The sequence below is a fragment of the Lissotriton helveticus genome, chromosome 11 (assembly GCF_964261635.1).
Source record: "Lissotriton helveticus chromosome 11, aLisHel1.1, whole genome shotgun sequence".
NCBI lineage: Eukaryota > Metazoa > Chordata > Amphibia > Caudata > Salamandridae > Lissotriton > Lissotriton helveticus.
Window position 1 is genome coordinate 828,281,822 of NC_136072.1, and position 15,101 is coordinate 828,296,922.

Here is a 15,101-nt window from a genome sequence, read left to right on the forward strand (position 1 = left end):
GTTAATTTTCTATTTACATTAATGGGATTACACTAATAAAAACCTCACATGACTTACAATTTTTAGTAAAGAGGTTGACGTGTATCTAATTGACCCCGATAAGGCACTTTCAGACAGACTATATGATTAACTCTTCGTAGTATGGTAAAAGACACTGCAAACATTACAAAGAACAACCGTAAAACTATAAATACAACCCACTCTGAGTTACAACATCTCTAATTGATTCAACCTTACATTGTACATTTTATTTACAAAGTGCTAAACCTCCATTTCATTAGGAAAGTTCTGGAAATATTTTTTTCACAGCTTTAACAATCACTATTTTATCGACCGCAAATCTTTATCTGTGTATGACATGTATTTAACATAGACGTGCCCAAACATCTACAGTTGAATAATCATTCCTAAACAGAAGTTCACATAGATGTTTCAAAAATGCCGTTTTTATGATGTATAAACTGAAAAATAAAGATTAAAAAAAATCAAAAATGCCGTTGTTTTCAATACACATACTGCTTTAAAATGGGACTGTCCAATCTACATCAAGTGTGCTCGTGCTTTACCCAGTTAAACATGGAGTAGAGAATGCACCTATAACTTTAGTGATGGGTTGACCTTGCAACATATAACGTTTGCCATTTAGATGTAAGCTTAGCTCAAGGGTCATCTATGCACACAGTAAATGTAAGCTGTATATGACTATACCTCTTTACCTGTATTTATTTTAAGTGATGTAAAGGCTTACTGAGAATAGCAGTTGTGTAGCTTATATCATCAGTGATATTTGAGATGTCCCAAGGAAGTCATTTCACTTGTCATTAGTGAAGTAATATGTGCGGTCACAAGCCCTGCAAGGGGGGGAGGATGTGCAAGCTTTAGTTAGTTGAGTTAACTATAACTCACAATTTATTTGGTTTTCAGTTTCTAAATGTTTGTTGTTGACACAGTTTCTCACCTAACTTTGACGTCACATTAACCCATGGGGGTTGTGTGTGTGTGTACAAAACTTCTAATTCTGATAGCTATCATGTCCCTTAGTGCTCCTAATTCTTGTAGATACGAGAACTGAGGCATTACATCTAAGGATGGTGTTAAGAGCTAGAAGCACCCATATGATGCTACTACATCTACATGTCAAACCAATGCTGCCAACTCAGGAACCCTCTGGATGTACGGATACCCTCTGGCACGCTGCCAAGGGCCCTACTGATGGCATCAGCTCATCACCAACTGACAGATGTCCACACAGTCATTTAGGTGGTGGCCCAAGAGTGAATTCAGTCATGCTACAGTGGAATACGTTTAGCCCATTGCATAGTGCCTAACATTGCAGTAGCCCCCTTCTACATTCCGCACACCTTATCATCTAAGCCTGCCATTGGCGAACCATTCATCTAACTCTCTGGATCCCCCTCAATACACTCGAACATAAACTAAACTACTAACTATAGACTATGCAGCTAGAAAGTGCAAGAGTCAGCTAATGCATAACTGCAAATCTCAGGTGATTGCTGGAGTGCTCAACAAAAGCCTCACTCCACAGACAACACTTTACAGCAGACATTTGCAACTCACATGCCAAAAGAAACCTGTGCGTTCCAGTTGGCCAGAGTTGAAGGAAATTAACCATGCTAGTTTATACTAGCTGGTACCAATGTCAGGAGTGTGCTTTACAAGTTACAGAACACACCAGGTCACTTATTCCAACAGGCACCTTATTTGTTTATTTTTTCCTGGCTTTGGAAATAGTTACCCTTATCCTCCCCAGTGTGACACATTTTTTCCTACCTAGGTGAAGGTGTGTGCTCATCTTCACTCCCAAGGTGAAAGTACTTCACCCCAGAGTCAAAGCACCCTCAACTTTCACTTACTCCAATGCTTATAAGCCACAAAAATGCTAATTGATTTCCGTTTTCAGGGTGATCCATCCCTGCCAGGAAAAGCCACATGGGGGCATATGTAGGTAATTTCCATTTTGCGATTCCCAAATAGCGATTTTTAAGGAATCGCTATTTGAGAATAGCAAAATGGAATGTAGGTAAAAATTCTAAATTTTTTGGGGAATCACCAACATTCCTTAAATGCGATTAGCAAATTGCGAATCGCAGTCAAGGAATGAGTGTCCCATTCATTCCTATGGGCTAAGAGGCCCATAGGAATGAATGGGGATACGTTCTCAAATTCCGATTTTCTATGAGAAAATCGCAATTTGAGAATCGCAATTCCAAGGGTGCCAGGGTGTCCAAAGGACACCAGTTGCAACCCTGAATGTGCCTCTAAGTACATGTGGCGCACAGACATGCCCTTAGGGCATGTATGTGCGCCACATGGCACTTTGAATTAAAAAAATAAATGCATTTAGCAAGGGAATCGCAAAATACCATCTACTTGGAGTAGGTGGTATTTTGCGATTCCTTAAGCCAAAATCGCATTTTAAAATTCACTCCTACATAGCATTTGAGGAATCGCAAAATTGCGATTCCTTAAATGCTTGAGCAAAATAAGGAATCACAATTTTTGCGATTCCTTATTTTGCTAATGTGCACCTACGTGCCGAAATTTTTCGCCGAATTTTGGTGTTTGCGAATCGCAAACGCCTACCTACATATGCCCCATAGTCATGAAGAAGTTGCATCTGTGACAAACCTATTTTGACACAGAAAGTTAGTGGGAGAAAACCACCCTTTAGTCAGTCAATCAACAGAGCTTTATTCGATTACTAAAAAAACAATCATAAAAGCGATACAAGCATCACATAAATAAAAACAAAGCTCAAAACAACCGATGCAATAGAAAAGAGTTTCCGTTTAAACACGGTGATTTTAAAAATCTGCCAACATTCAAACAAACCTGAATATTGGGTAACATATATAAAAAACACAAGGCAGGCTTGCTTACTTGCATACATATTTGAAATTGTTTTTTAAAATTTTCTAGTAAGTGGTGCATAAGATTTACAATAAAAAACAAAGTGCTCAAGGGATTGCGCAGCAGACTCGTCACAAGGACAAACTAAAACAGAGCCATTGTCGTACTGGTCCAAGGAAAAGCTGAGTATAGATCTTATGGTCCCTAAGCGAAATTCGGCTTAAAGTTTTCTCCCTGAGGGGCTCAAGACCAAACTCAGATACAGCTCGAGACTATTTGTCATTTGTATAGCTACATACTCTTGCAGCCTGGGTTTATTCAACTGATCCTGCTGAATTAACAGAAAATCTTTAACGCCGGACTGATGCTTCCGTGGAGCAGATCCTAAGCAAAGCAGGGGTCAGGCGTGCATCAAGTAACGAAGTCCAGAAGGTCAGTATTGAGTTTCAAAGAAAGTGTTTATTTTCAATCAGTTAGCTCTTACGAGATTGGAGTTTTTAAGTCAGCCGTCGCGTTTCGTTCTCACCAGCAGAACTTCATCAGGGCTCATTAGGCGAGTATCTGCAAATGATTTAAGTTGCTGCATGGGGTTGCGTTCCCCACGGGTCTGATGTGCGCAGTGTAGGTTGTAAGGGAGCCCGGTATGGCCTAATTCAAAGTTCTATTATAAAATGAGATACGGCAAGCGATGGGTGAGGTAAGTGTTCCAGGCAATAACACTGGAAACAAATGGGAAATCCCTAGGCCAGAGTCCTCCTAAACACAATTCTTAAAGTCGACGTGGTTAGGTTCGAGTTAGTAAGTCGACGTTGTTAGGTCCGAGTTGTTAATCAAATGATTGCCCTAATTCAAATAGACCTTTGAATTAGGCCATATGCCATACCCAGAGGTCCGAGATCCTTTCGATACCCCGAAACCATCCTTCTTTCATCTTGAGCCACAGATTATATACTTAGTTTTTGCAGTGTTAATGTCCAAGTCTAGGCCATCCATAAAAGTGACAAAACTGCTGATTAAACTCTGTGGCCCATTTGGAAAATGAGAAATGAACACAGCATCATCTGCATAGAGCTGTGCAGAGATTGCTATAGCCATAATCATGTGCATGTCTTTCCCTGCACTTACTAAGCATGTATTCAATGCCTTAATGTATAATAAAAAAAAAGATCAGGGTGCAGTTCTGACAAACTCCCCGTTGTGATTCAAAGGGATCTGTACACTGCCCCCCTCCCACCCCCCCTAACCCACCCCCGCCCATATCTGTCAAATGCATTTACACCGCAGTTCAAGGCCTGAAGGAAAATAACCATGTCCCCTTCGAGGCCATATTTGTAAAGCATGTCCCAGAGCTTGGTACGGTTAACTATCATGGCCTAAAGTCCATGAAGGAAATAAACAGCGGCCTACCTTTGTAAATGTGTATTTACGAACTACTAGGTGAAGGTTGAGAAATTGCTCAATGGTTCCCAGACCTGCCTTGAACCCGTATTGTGCAGTTGAGATTATTTGATTAACGCTCATCCAGTCCTCAGTCCTTCTAAGGGCTATACGCCCAGTTACCTTCACCATTACATCCACGAGTGAGAATAGTCTATAGCACCGTGGATCGTCTCTGGATTCTTTTTTTCTATGCTGGAACGATCACAGCGCTATGCCAGCATTGAGGAAAGCCATATAAAGTAGCATTATTAACCCCTTCCACGCTCATGACGAGCTGGGCTCGTCATGAAGTAGCCTCCTCGCACGCTGATGACGAGCCCAGCTCGTCATGAAAGCATGAAGATCCAGGAATCCCAGCACAGCAGGGGAATTCCCATAGCATTCAAAGTGTTAAGGACATTAGTGATGGTCAGGGTCCAACACGCCACATTCTCCTTGTATAAGCGCATTTAGACGCTGTGCGGCCCTGGTGCCTTCCTTGATGGGCTTTTCTACGATTGCTTCCCTCACTTAAAAAAAAAAAAAAACCTTTTAGAAAGGGGGAAGAAAGAGGAGCAATCCTCTAACATGGAACCCATGGAGGAAGTTAAAGAATAAATAGCCATAAAATGGGTAACTCATTTCGCTTCACTAATATTGGACTCCAGACCAGCAGCCAATTCTTCAGTTGGCTTGGGCCTATTGATGATTTTCCAAATAGCCTCCTGTATCTTTGAGTTGGATGACTGCCATCAAACCATCCCAGGTATCTTGCTTAATGGTTCGCTGTCTGTTCCTAATGGCTATTCTATAGACAGCACTGCATGCCACTACTTTAGCCTTCTCCGTAGGGACAGATGCCAGAGCTGTCTATAGAATAGCCATTAGGAACAGAAAGCTATTTCCAAAAATGTTAATTCCAGCTGGTTAGGATCTTCTAGGGGTGAGAATCTATTATAGTAGGGTATACTCAAATCCACCCTCTTAAGTACCATTTTAGGATTATTGTACATATGGCAGATTACCACCAGGATTCAGGTGCCTGTAAACAAAAACTGTGGTAAAATGTTAATAGTACTATTAGCAAGTTGTTGTTGATGATAACAAAGATATGTTTTGCGATAGAGGAGTATCTGAAATTAATAATAGTTCTCCTGGGTACAGTTTTCTCTAAAGGTCCAATACAGCCTACACGCCTCACCATCATAATATTGTGGTAGTCATTCAGGGAAAAACTGGAATAGCCAACAAACCAATGAAAAACTTTATTTTTGAGTTGTTCAAAGGTCGCTGTTAGAGGGTTATCAAATGTAAGAACATTTTACAAAACTCTAACACAAAAGAACAACACTGGCAGTACATTGACATGAGCCATTTTTGTGACCAGAAGGAAAAACCAAGTTAGTTCCAAGGAGGTTGCAGTCCTGGCTACAACTGCGCCCATTTGGAGGCTCACCCGCAGGTATGTGACTCAAGGGCTTTTTTGAAGGATTTACCAACATCTGGCTCTATAACCGATACAGAGGAGCCCGAGAGCGTCCCTGGCTTCAGTGGAAGGTGGTATAGAGGGGGCTATCAAGGGCACAACAGGAGACACCTTCGATGCCAAAGAGCACAGGATCCAGAAATCTTGATGATTTCGGCTTCGATCTTGTCAAGTCTAACAATCAGTGTGGCTAAGCAGATTTTCAAGGAGTCAGCAAAGTGTGTCAAAAGAGGGGTCCAGGCAGTCAAACTTAAGGGATCCGAGGGTGGCAGCACCCAAAGCCATGGGGACCATTTTGATCAACCATCCTTTTAGTGACCAAATTTGTTAGCTTTCACTTGCACTTAGTGTAGGCCTCTGGTCATGAGGTGAATCTTGTGCTACCAGGCACAAAACTGACTCGATGGGCTGTGAGTCTTCTGTATCCAGAAAAACTGGTGGTTATATTCCTCTACATTATCCAGATCGTACGCAGTTCCCAAGAGGAGATTTGGGGGTCAGCTAAATCCAAAGATACGTTTCTCTCTTCCAAATTTATCTCTTTGGTAACCCCTCCCCCCAACCCCCCCACCCTCCCCCTCCCGGCCGTAGCTAAAAAGTTATCAATAGCTACAGAATTAGGAGTCAAGGGTGTTTAGTGAGTGCAGTGCAGCTTTCCTCTTCCCCATCTCACTTTCCAGTGACACAATGCACTAAATAATTAGGAAACTGAAAGGCCAAAATAATAATCAGTCTTACTTCCAGATTGTCACCTCGCATAGGTCAAAGAGAGGGGGCCCAGCCCAGCCTCGCATGGCCAATGAGTGCAGACTGGCCCGGACTCCGCCCCAGCAACCTGCCAGGCATGTCCTGCAAGTTGGTAGTGCTGGCGTCCTCTTAAGAGTCTTGGCCCCCACTGGGCTAAATTAACATCCAGACATTTGATCAATTATATATCTAGAAGATAGACCATGGAGAACTCTGCACCCTGCACTCATATAGCTTATTATCTACTGTCTGATGCGTTAATAACTCTGGGACTCTGCAAAAATATTAAACTTTTTTTAATTTAAAATGTCTTTCTCATTAGGTCTGGATGGACTGTGTCTCAAAACAAGTTGTTCAACAAGCTGCTGAAGGCACTTCAGTCGGACCGACTTGCTCGGCTGGCGAATGATGGGGTGAGAAGTTATCTGCTTTCCTGTAGCCGTCATCCAGAACAACAGAGGAGCAAATCTACTGATTACTGACTTCTCCTTTTCCCTCATCATCCCAACCTTTTATTCCCTCTCCCTGTTTTTCATTGTTCTATCATCTGTTACAAGCCACACCACTTCTAACTCCCATTGACCAACCTTTATTATTTCATGTCTGCATGTCTTGTCATCTTTTTGGTTGATTCCACTGCTGAAGATTTGTCCATTCTCCTCGTGCTATCTGTTAAAAATATGCAGCTTTTCATCTCTTAATGTAGCCACTATAGATTGCTCTCTGGCTGCATCCCTTGTAAGGCCTGTTAACAATATCCTTTGACGGTATTCACGTGTATCTATTTCTCCTTAAAACTGCTATGTATCCCCTGATCCAGTCTCCTTCTTCTTGCATGTCCCTACCTTTTAGGCCTCTAATGAACCAGTCCTGAGGAGAATTGCGGTCGACAAGTGTGCCAGGCGGGTACGGCAGTCACTCGCCAGTGTGAATTGGGACATCAAGCTGCTACAGTGGCTTCATGCCGTGCTGGTAGAGACGCTCAGCCTGCCCATGCTTGCAGCCTACTTGGATGCATTGCAGACACTGAAAGGGAAGGTAAGAGTGCCAGAGAGGAGGAGTAGTAACAGTTAAAAATATTATCCTTTCACATAATGTAAGGTTTGCTGTCTTGTTTTTTTCTACTTTATACCTCGAAGTCAGCTGTTTGACTGTCTGGCTATGAGTGCACCAAGATCCTCCAGAGATGGTTAGCTTGTCTGCAAGATAAGCATGGATGTTGGTCTTAATAGCTTTGTATATTATGCAGCTGGTCTTGAGGGTGGTGCGTGCCAGCAATGGGAACAAAGGGAGTTCATTCAGGATAGGGATGACCTGATGATATTTTTTGAGGCCCTGGATGAGACATGCTGGCATGTTGATTGCCCCTAAGGAGGGTCCATTGTGGAGTCTGGGAGGCAATGAAGTAGGTCATTACCTTCATCTATATGCAAGAGTACAAGGACTTGAATAGTAGTTCTGAAGTTGCTTTTTGGAAGAAAAAGTTTGACTGTATGAGAGAGTTGGGACCAGGCTATCTATGTTTCTTTGGCAGTGTATTGAGAATGAGGTTGGTGTCAAGAATCCAAGCAACTTGGCATTCGATGAAAGTTGGGGTTTGAAATGCTTGGGGTTCATGTCAGATTTGCTCTGTATCTTGTTTACTGTTCTTGGAAAATAACTATAATTCTGTCTTCTTTGGGTTTAGGTTCAGGTAGGTGCATGGCATCTAGGCCTGGCTGATTAGTATGCAGTTTTGGATGTCTGAAGCAGAAGAGACTTTTAAGTAGAGTAGTGTATCATTGGCATACTAGTGAATCCTGATGCTGTTATCGGGGAGGAGAGAACTAAGCGGTTCCATGTAAATGTTAAAGCAGACTAGGGAAATCCACTTGTGATGGGTATCTTTTGTGACCTGGAGGGGCCTATGAGAACAAACTGGCGTTGGTTGGAAAAGTATTAGGAAAGCCAGTGTAAGACAGTGTAGGCAGCTGAGAGATCCTGAAAATCAGAAGGAATGGGTCACCGTCATCTATGGTTAAGAGGGTACTGTTTACAATGTGTGAGGATGCAGTGTCTGTGCGCCCACGTGATTTGAAACCAGACTGATAGTCATTCATGGGATAGTTAGCATTGATGGGATCTTGGATTTAAACATAGACTGCTTGTACAGTGATATTGCCAATAAATGGTAGGTGAGTGATTGGCCGGTATTTGGATAGGTAATCAGGGTCTAATGTACATTACTGTATGGGTGGGGAGATCTGGCCTCTTGTTAGAGCTTCTGGTAAGATGCCTTTGGTGAGGGAGGCAATGACAAAGATAAATAAGGGTGAAAGAGCATACCCAGAGAGAGCTTTGATGGCTGATGGGAAGACATTCGCTTCATAAGAAATAGCTTTGAGAGCATTGATTATGTCTGTGAGATCTGGGAGGTATAGGGCTTTGAAGGCTAACTATTGTGGGATTTTACGGGAAAGGATACGTTTAAGAGTTGAAGGAGGTGCTGACAAATGTGTGGGTGTTTTTCACCGAAGAAGAGGTTGATGCTATTTCACTTTTGTGTAGAGTGAGGAAACGAGCGTCCAGCAGTGGGTTGTTGCAGTACTTGATTGCCTTAAACTTAGTTCTGCTTTGGTTGGTGGCTTCATTGATCGCGTTGGCTGATGTGATGAGCAGCCTGCATATTGGGAGTTTTTCTTGCATTTTCTTCCCTGTCTGCGGATGGAACATTTATTGTCAGTAGGATTTTTCATAAAATTTTTATTTTCAGTTTTAAAGGAACATTACACACATGAAGTTCACCAAGGTGCGATACAATTCCTCTCAGGAAGGGCCCATCTAAGAGCAAAAAAAAAGCAGAGCATCAAATCGTGATAACATAGGCAAAGTCAGTCCTTGGCATGCGCCCCCAGCTGTAGTCTCGCAACAAGTGCAACACAGAGCCGAGCTGACATGTCCATAGGTCGGCTGAACCAAATAACCAGGCCAGATATCGTCGCTATGCACCTCGGTGAACTGTAAACCGATAAACAGAACTCCCCCCCCCCCACCCATTCCCTCCCCCCGTGGTGGCGACTCAGTCAATCCAAAACTCCTTCCGGCAGCAAAATTAGACCTGAAATAAATGAAGTGACCTCAGGGATGCGGGACAGACAGCGGATGGTAAGCCTTTAGACAGGAAATTCACTAATGGACCCCACTGGAATTGGAAGTTCTTAAAATTACCAAGGAATATGTCCGCCATTCTCTCCAAACTCAGAAGTTTCCACAGTCGTGCGTGCCACAGCGAAATTGCCGGTGCCTCCTTTTGTTTCCAGGCAGCTGCCAGTGTAAGCTTGGCAGCACCCAGGCAAAGCCACAAAATCTTTTTATCTGCTCTGGTCTGGTGCTCTAGGCCGGGTTCTCGGAGGCCTAGTAGAACAGAGGCCCTCGAGTCCTCTATGGGATACTGCAGAAGTTCCCTAATGTGCGAGAGAATCTCTTCCCAATAGGGCCGAATCACTGGGCAGTCCCACCAGATGTGGCGAAAGTCCCCAAGAAACCCGCAACCCCTCCAACATTTATCGGAAGTGGCCGGATAAAAGCGATGTAGCCTGGTCGGGCATAAATACCATTGCATAAGAGTCTTAAGGTGGGCTTCCCTGAGGTGAAGCGAGTGATTAAACTTCGTGATATCCCGCCATAATGCTGTCCATTCAGTGTCTGAGACATCTCTCCCCAGCATCTCTTCCCACTGTTCCATATACCTAGGCCTAGGCGAGACCGCCGATTTAAGCAGGAGCTGATACAGGAAGGAAATGGCCCCCTTCATTACAGACGTCCGCAGCAGGAAGGCCTCAAATGGGGAGGGTGGTCTCGTGGCTGCCTCCAGTACCCCCGGCGACGTGGCCCAATGGAGCAGTACCCCCGGCGACGTGGCCCAATGGAGCAGTTGTGCATGACGATATTGGTCATTTTGGGGAACCCCATAGTCCCTCACGCAGTTTGCAAAAGTGAGGGGAGCCTGACCATGGAACAGGTGAGTCAGAGCCCTACAACCCCCCTCCCTCCATGCATCGAAGGGCCCCTCCCGCTGAGCCGGCGGGAAGGCTGGATTGAAGTGCAAGGGCGTGAAGGGTGAGGGGAACGTAGTCCAACGTTCATCCCCAACAAGGGTGTCCCATACCTTCAGGACAGTACCCGTAGGAGTACTTATATAGGCATTCAAGGGGCGGTCCTTCTTAGGCTTCCAAGCCAGATCCCAAACCGACCTCCCCGCCACACTCCGGTCCATATGCAGCCAATGCTTCTCCGATGTTTGCTGTGACCACTCTACCAAAATTCTCAGTTGTGCCGCCTTGTAATAAAGCTGGACGTCAGGAAGTCCCACCCCGCCCTCGGACCTTGGCCTACGTAGTAACGCAAAGGACAAGCGTGCTCGGCCCCCCTGCCACACAAATCGCAAGATCTGCGTCCTAAGACGCCGAAAAAAGTCGCCGTCCAAAGAGATGGGCAGGGCCTGAAATAAATACAAATATTTGGGAAGGAGAACCATCTTCACAGCATGGATCCTACCCAGCCAGGACAGAAATTTAGGTTTCCATCTGTCCAATTCGGCTCGAGTCTTTGCCAGCAGAGAGGGGAAATTGGCCGCGAATAGTTTGCCCACAGTAGGAGTCAAGTGGACCCCTAGGTAGACAATCGAGTCAGCAGCCCAGGCTAAGGGTGTCAGAGTGCGCACGCGTTCCGTGTCTGTTGGCGATAGAGTAAGATTCAGGACATACGACTTGCTGTAGTTAACCTTGAAGCCTGCCACCTCTTCATAGTTCAGCAAGGTCTCCCTAACACAAGGCAGCGAGCGTTCTGGGTCCGCAATGGAAAGAAGTACGTCGTCCGCGAAGAGCGTGATTTTGTGTTGCTCTCCTGTGAACGGAATGCCCCGTATACCCTCATGTTCCCTCACCGCCACCGCCAGGGGCTCAATGCTCAGCGCGAACAGGAGAGGGGAAAGGGGACAACCCTGCCTAGTGCCTCTGGTATGCGGGAAGAATGCAGACAAGTGACCATTGACTCCCACTCGAGATCTAGGACTGCAGAAGTTGGCCTTCACCATGGTAATGAACTTCGCCGAAAAGCCAAAAGCCGTCATCGTATGAAACAGGAAGCGCCAGTCCACACGGTCGAATGCCTTTTCGGCATCCAACCCCACCAGGACCGCCGGAATGCGAAACCTGTCCGCCTTTTCAATGAGATGTACAACTCTGCGCGTATTGTCGTGCGTCTGGCGCCCCTTGATAAACCCGGATTGGTCAGGGTGTATGATCGCTGGTAACGGATCCTGCAGTCTATGCGCCAGGATTGTCGAATATAATTTCGCATCCAAGTTAAGGAGCGCTATGGGGCGAAACGAGGCACACTGGGTGGGGTCTTTCCCCGGCTTCGGCAGGACCGTAATAACCGCCTCGGCCAGGGAGCCCTTCGAAGAGCCGGTCTCAGCCATGTCGTTAAAGAGGGACACCAGGAAGTCACAAAGTTCAGAGGCGAACGTCTTATAGAAGACGGCAGTATATCCGTCCGGTCCAGGGGCCTTGTGCAGTTTCAGGTTCTTAATAGCCCCGAGTACCTCTTCCCTGGTAATTGGTGCCTCCAGGACCTCATTCCACTCCTTGGATACCTGGGGAAGGGGCAAGCGCTGCAGATACTGCTTCTGAGACTCCGCATCCAGCTCGTCTCCAGCATAAAGGTCTTCGTAAAAACGGCCAAAAACGGTCGCCTTCTCCTCGTCCCGGTGATGCAGCCCCCCCGCAGCGTCCCGAATCCCCCCGATATACTCACGCTCCCGCCTATCCCGCAGCTGCCGTGCCAAATGTCTTCCCACCTTGTTACCGCAGGAATAAGACTGCCTGCCTAACCTCAATAGCGTAAATTCGGCCCTGTTATTGTAGTGGGCTCTCAATTTCCCACGAACTGCGTCAAAGGCCGGAGGTTCACTCTAGAAGGGTTGAGCTTGTGAGCCTGCTCAAGGATCGCCAATTCGGTCTCCAGAGCTTCCCTATCCTTGCGCCGCGCTTTATTAAGATTTGCATTGAGGCCCAAGCAAGTGCCCCTGATGGACGCCTTCAATGCGTCCCAAGTGTTGGAGACCGAGGTGTCCGACACTGGGTTCAGCTCGAGAAATTCCTTGATGGCCTTACGCAGCGCCTTACTAGAGACATCGTCCCGCACCACCGAGGCCGGGAAGTTCCATTTCCGCTGCCCATCACCAGGTGAGGACCACCGGAGGCTAAGCACCAGCAGACTGTGGTCAGAGACCGAGAGCGGAAGAATGACGGAGTCAAGGACATCACCTCTAAGTGCCTGGCCAATAAAAATGTGGTCCAATCGGGAGTAAGAATGATGGACATGCGAAAAAAAAGTGTAATCTCGGGAGGTAGAATGGAAGAAACGCCAGCCGTCAACCAGACCCAGTTCACCCACCAACTGCTGTGAGGAGGGAGAAAACACCCCTGTATGTACCCTATGGGTCCCAGAGCTATCCACATTCGCATCCCACACCAGGTTAATGTCCCCCAGGAGGAACAGGTCCCCTTCCGCAAAGTCACCCACACGTTGTAACACTCCTTGCAAAAATTGATTTTGACCAGCGTTGGGGATGTATACCACCACAAAAGTACAGAGTCTCCCTCGGACAAGCCCCTTCACCATCAGCCAGCGTCCATCCTTATCACTACAGACATCATGAGGCTGGAAGTGCAGCGTAGAGCGAAATAGGAGAGCCACCCCCCTATGCTTTGTGGACGCCGAAGACCTATAGATAATGGGAAATGCCTTATGTCGAAGGCGCAGCTCGTCCTTACGCGCTAGGTGGGTCTCCTGGAGCCCCACAACATCCAACTGATGATCAGTCACATACTTCCACACCTTCTGCCTCTTCTGTGGCGAGTTCAGGCCCTTAACATTCCATGTCCCTATACTAACCGGCATGATGTCCCCATAAACCAAAACTCTCTATAGACAGCATTGGGCCCCCCCCCCCCACAGTCAACCATCTTCCGTGCAAAGGAACAGTGACAGGCGACCCAAGGACCCCTCCCGCGCCTCGCCAGCCTGACCTTCCGCCTCCCGCAAACCCTCCAGTGCCGCAGCCCACTCCCCACAGCCACTCTCACACCTCTCCAGACCCACCGTATGTGCCACAAATCACTCCAGTCGCCACCAACATTTCCCACCCCAGCCCCCCCAACATTCCATCCCCCCCCTGAAAGAAAAAGAAACAGTGATATTGTAAACAGAACAGAAACATTGAAGATAATACTCATCAGTCCCAGTTGTCCACAGTTCGCGGAGCTCCGACCACTCCGGGGACAGGGTAGGGAGACCATCTCGGTTCCTCCCAAGGTCACGGTCTGGGGAGTCTTCTCCAAAAGTACATCCATTCACCCAGACCGGGGGGGGTCTATGCCCCCTCCAGCGCCGATCCGCATTAATCAAGTCACCGTCATGCCGCTCCAGAGCTGGCCTGTGACGCCGGCATCGTCGCTGAAACTACTGAAGCCACTGCGCTCCCCCTCTCCTGCTGGCTAGAATTGCGGTCCGGGCGCCCTCGAGCTGGTGAGGACCCCACTCTGTGCCATGAGGAGGATCGACTGCGCCGCCGAGACGGGGATGCATTCGACCCTTGGGACGGGGCAACATCATCCAAACCCAAGAGCTCCTTCGCCTCCTGGAGGGAGCGTATCTGCACCAGTCGGTTCTGCCACCTGAAGATGATCCTGAAGGGGTGCCCCCAAGAATATGCGATGTTGCGTTCCCGCAGAAGGGAGGTCACCGGGCGAAAATCCCTCCTTTTTTGGAGCGTAGAAGCTGCTAGGTCCTGAAAAAGCTGAGGACGATGGTCCCGAAATTGCAGCGAAGTGATGGCCCTGGCTTTACGAAGGATGCGCTCCTTCACTTGAAAGTCATGAACACAGACAAGGATGTCTGGGGGCGGCCCCCCCCCTCTCCTGGGCAACCCAACGCGGTGGACTCTATCCTTCTGGATATCCTTCACATCGTCTTCGTCCAAGATCTGCAGAAACAGTTCCTGCACATAGCCTCGCAGGTCTCCCGCCTCGCCATCCCAAGGCACCGCTCTAATGCGGATGTTATTCCGACGGGAACGGTTCTCAAGATCTTCCGCGTGTGCCTGCAGATCCAAGTTTTGTTCCGTGAGACGAAGGACGTCCTGTTGGAGTAAATGTTCATCATTGGCCGTGCTCAAATCATGGTCCTCTAGAGTCGCCACTCTCTCGCCAATCCCATCAACATCTCTCCGCACTTCCCGGAGATCAGAGGCCAGTTGCGCCCGCAGCTCGGAGATGTCCTCCTTGATGGAAGCAAAAAGTTCGGTCATAAATGCCATGGTGGCCGGGGCCTCGTCATCGGACATTCTTGGCGACCCACTGGTACCCGGGGAAGCCGGTTGCTGTGAAGATTTAGCTGCTCCGTCCTTCACCACACGCCCCTTGCGGGCCTGGTTAGCCATAATGCTGGGCACCCTTCGCCAGGGCGGATGTTCCACCAGTCACCACCCAAGCCAATCGGTACCGGGACCCGGGCTTGCAGGCGTAGTAGTCGG

The 15,101-nt window shown here is 47.2% G+C and overlaps 1 protein-coding gene across 12 annotated transcripts in view; it reads left to right on the forward strand.

Annotated features, from left to right (window-relative positions):
* KANSL3 (KAT8 regulatory NSL complex subunit 3) overlaps nucleotides 1–15,101 on the forward strand; it is a 517,274-nt gene that overhangs the window by 65,180 nt on the left and 436,993 nt on the right. For all 12 annotated transcript variants that reach the window (XM_078666984.1, XM_078666988.1, XM_078666986.1 and 9 more), the window contains exons 4-5: nucleotides 6,846–6,936; nucleotides 7,376–7,561. In XM_078666984.1, coding sequence (XP_078523110.1) covers nucleotides 6,846–6,936; nucleotides 7,376–7,561 — 277 coding nt within the window. The remainder of the gene's footprint in view (nucleotides 1–6,845; nucleotides 6,937–7,375; nucleotides 7,562–15,101) is intronic.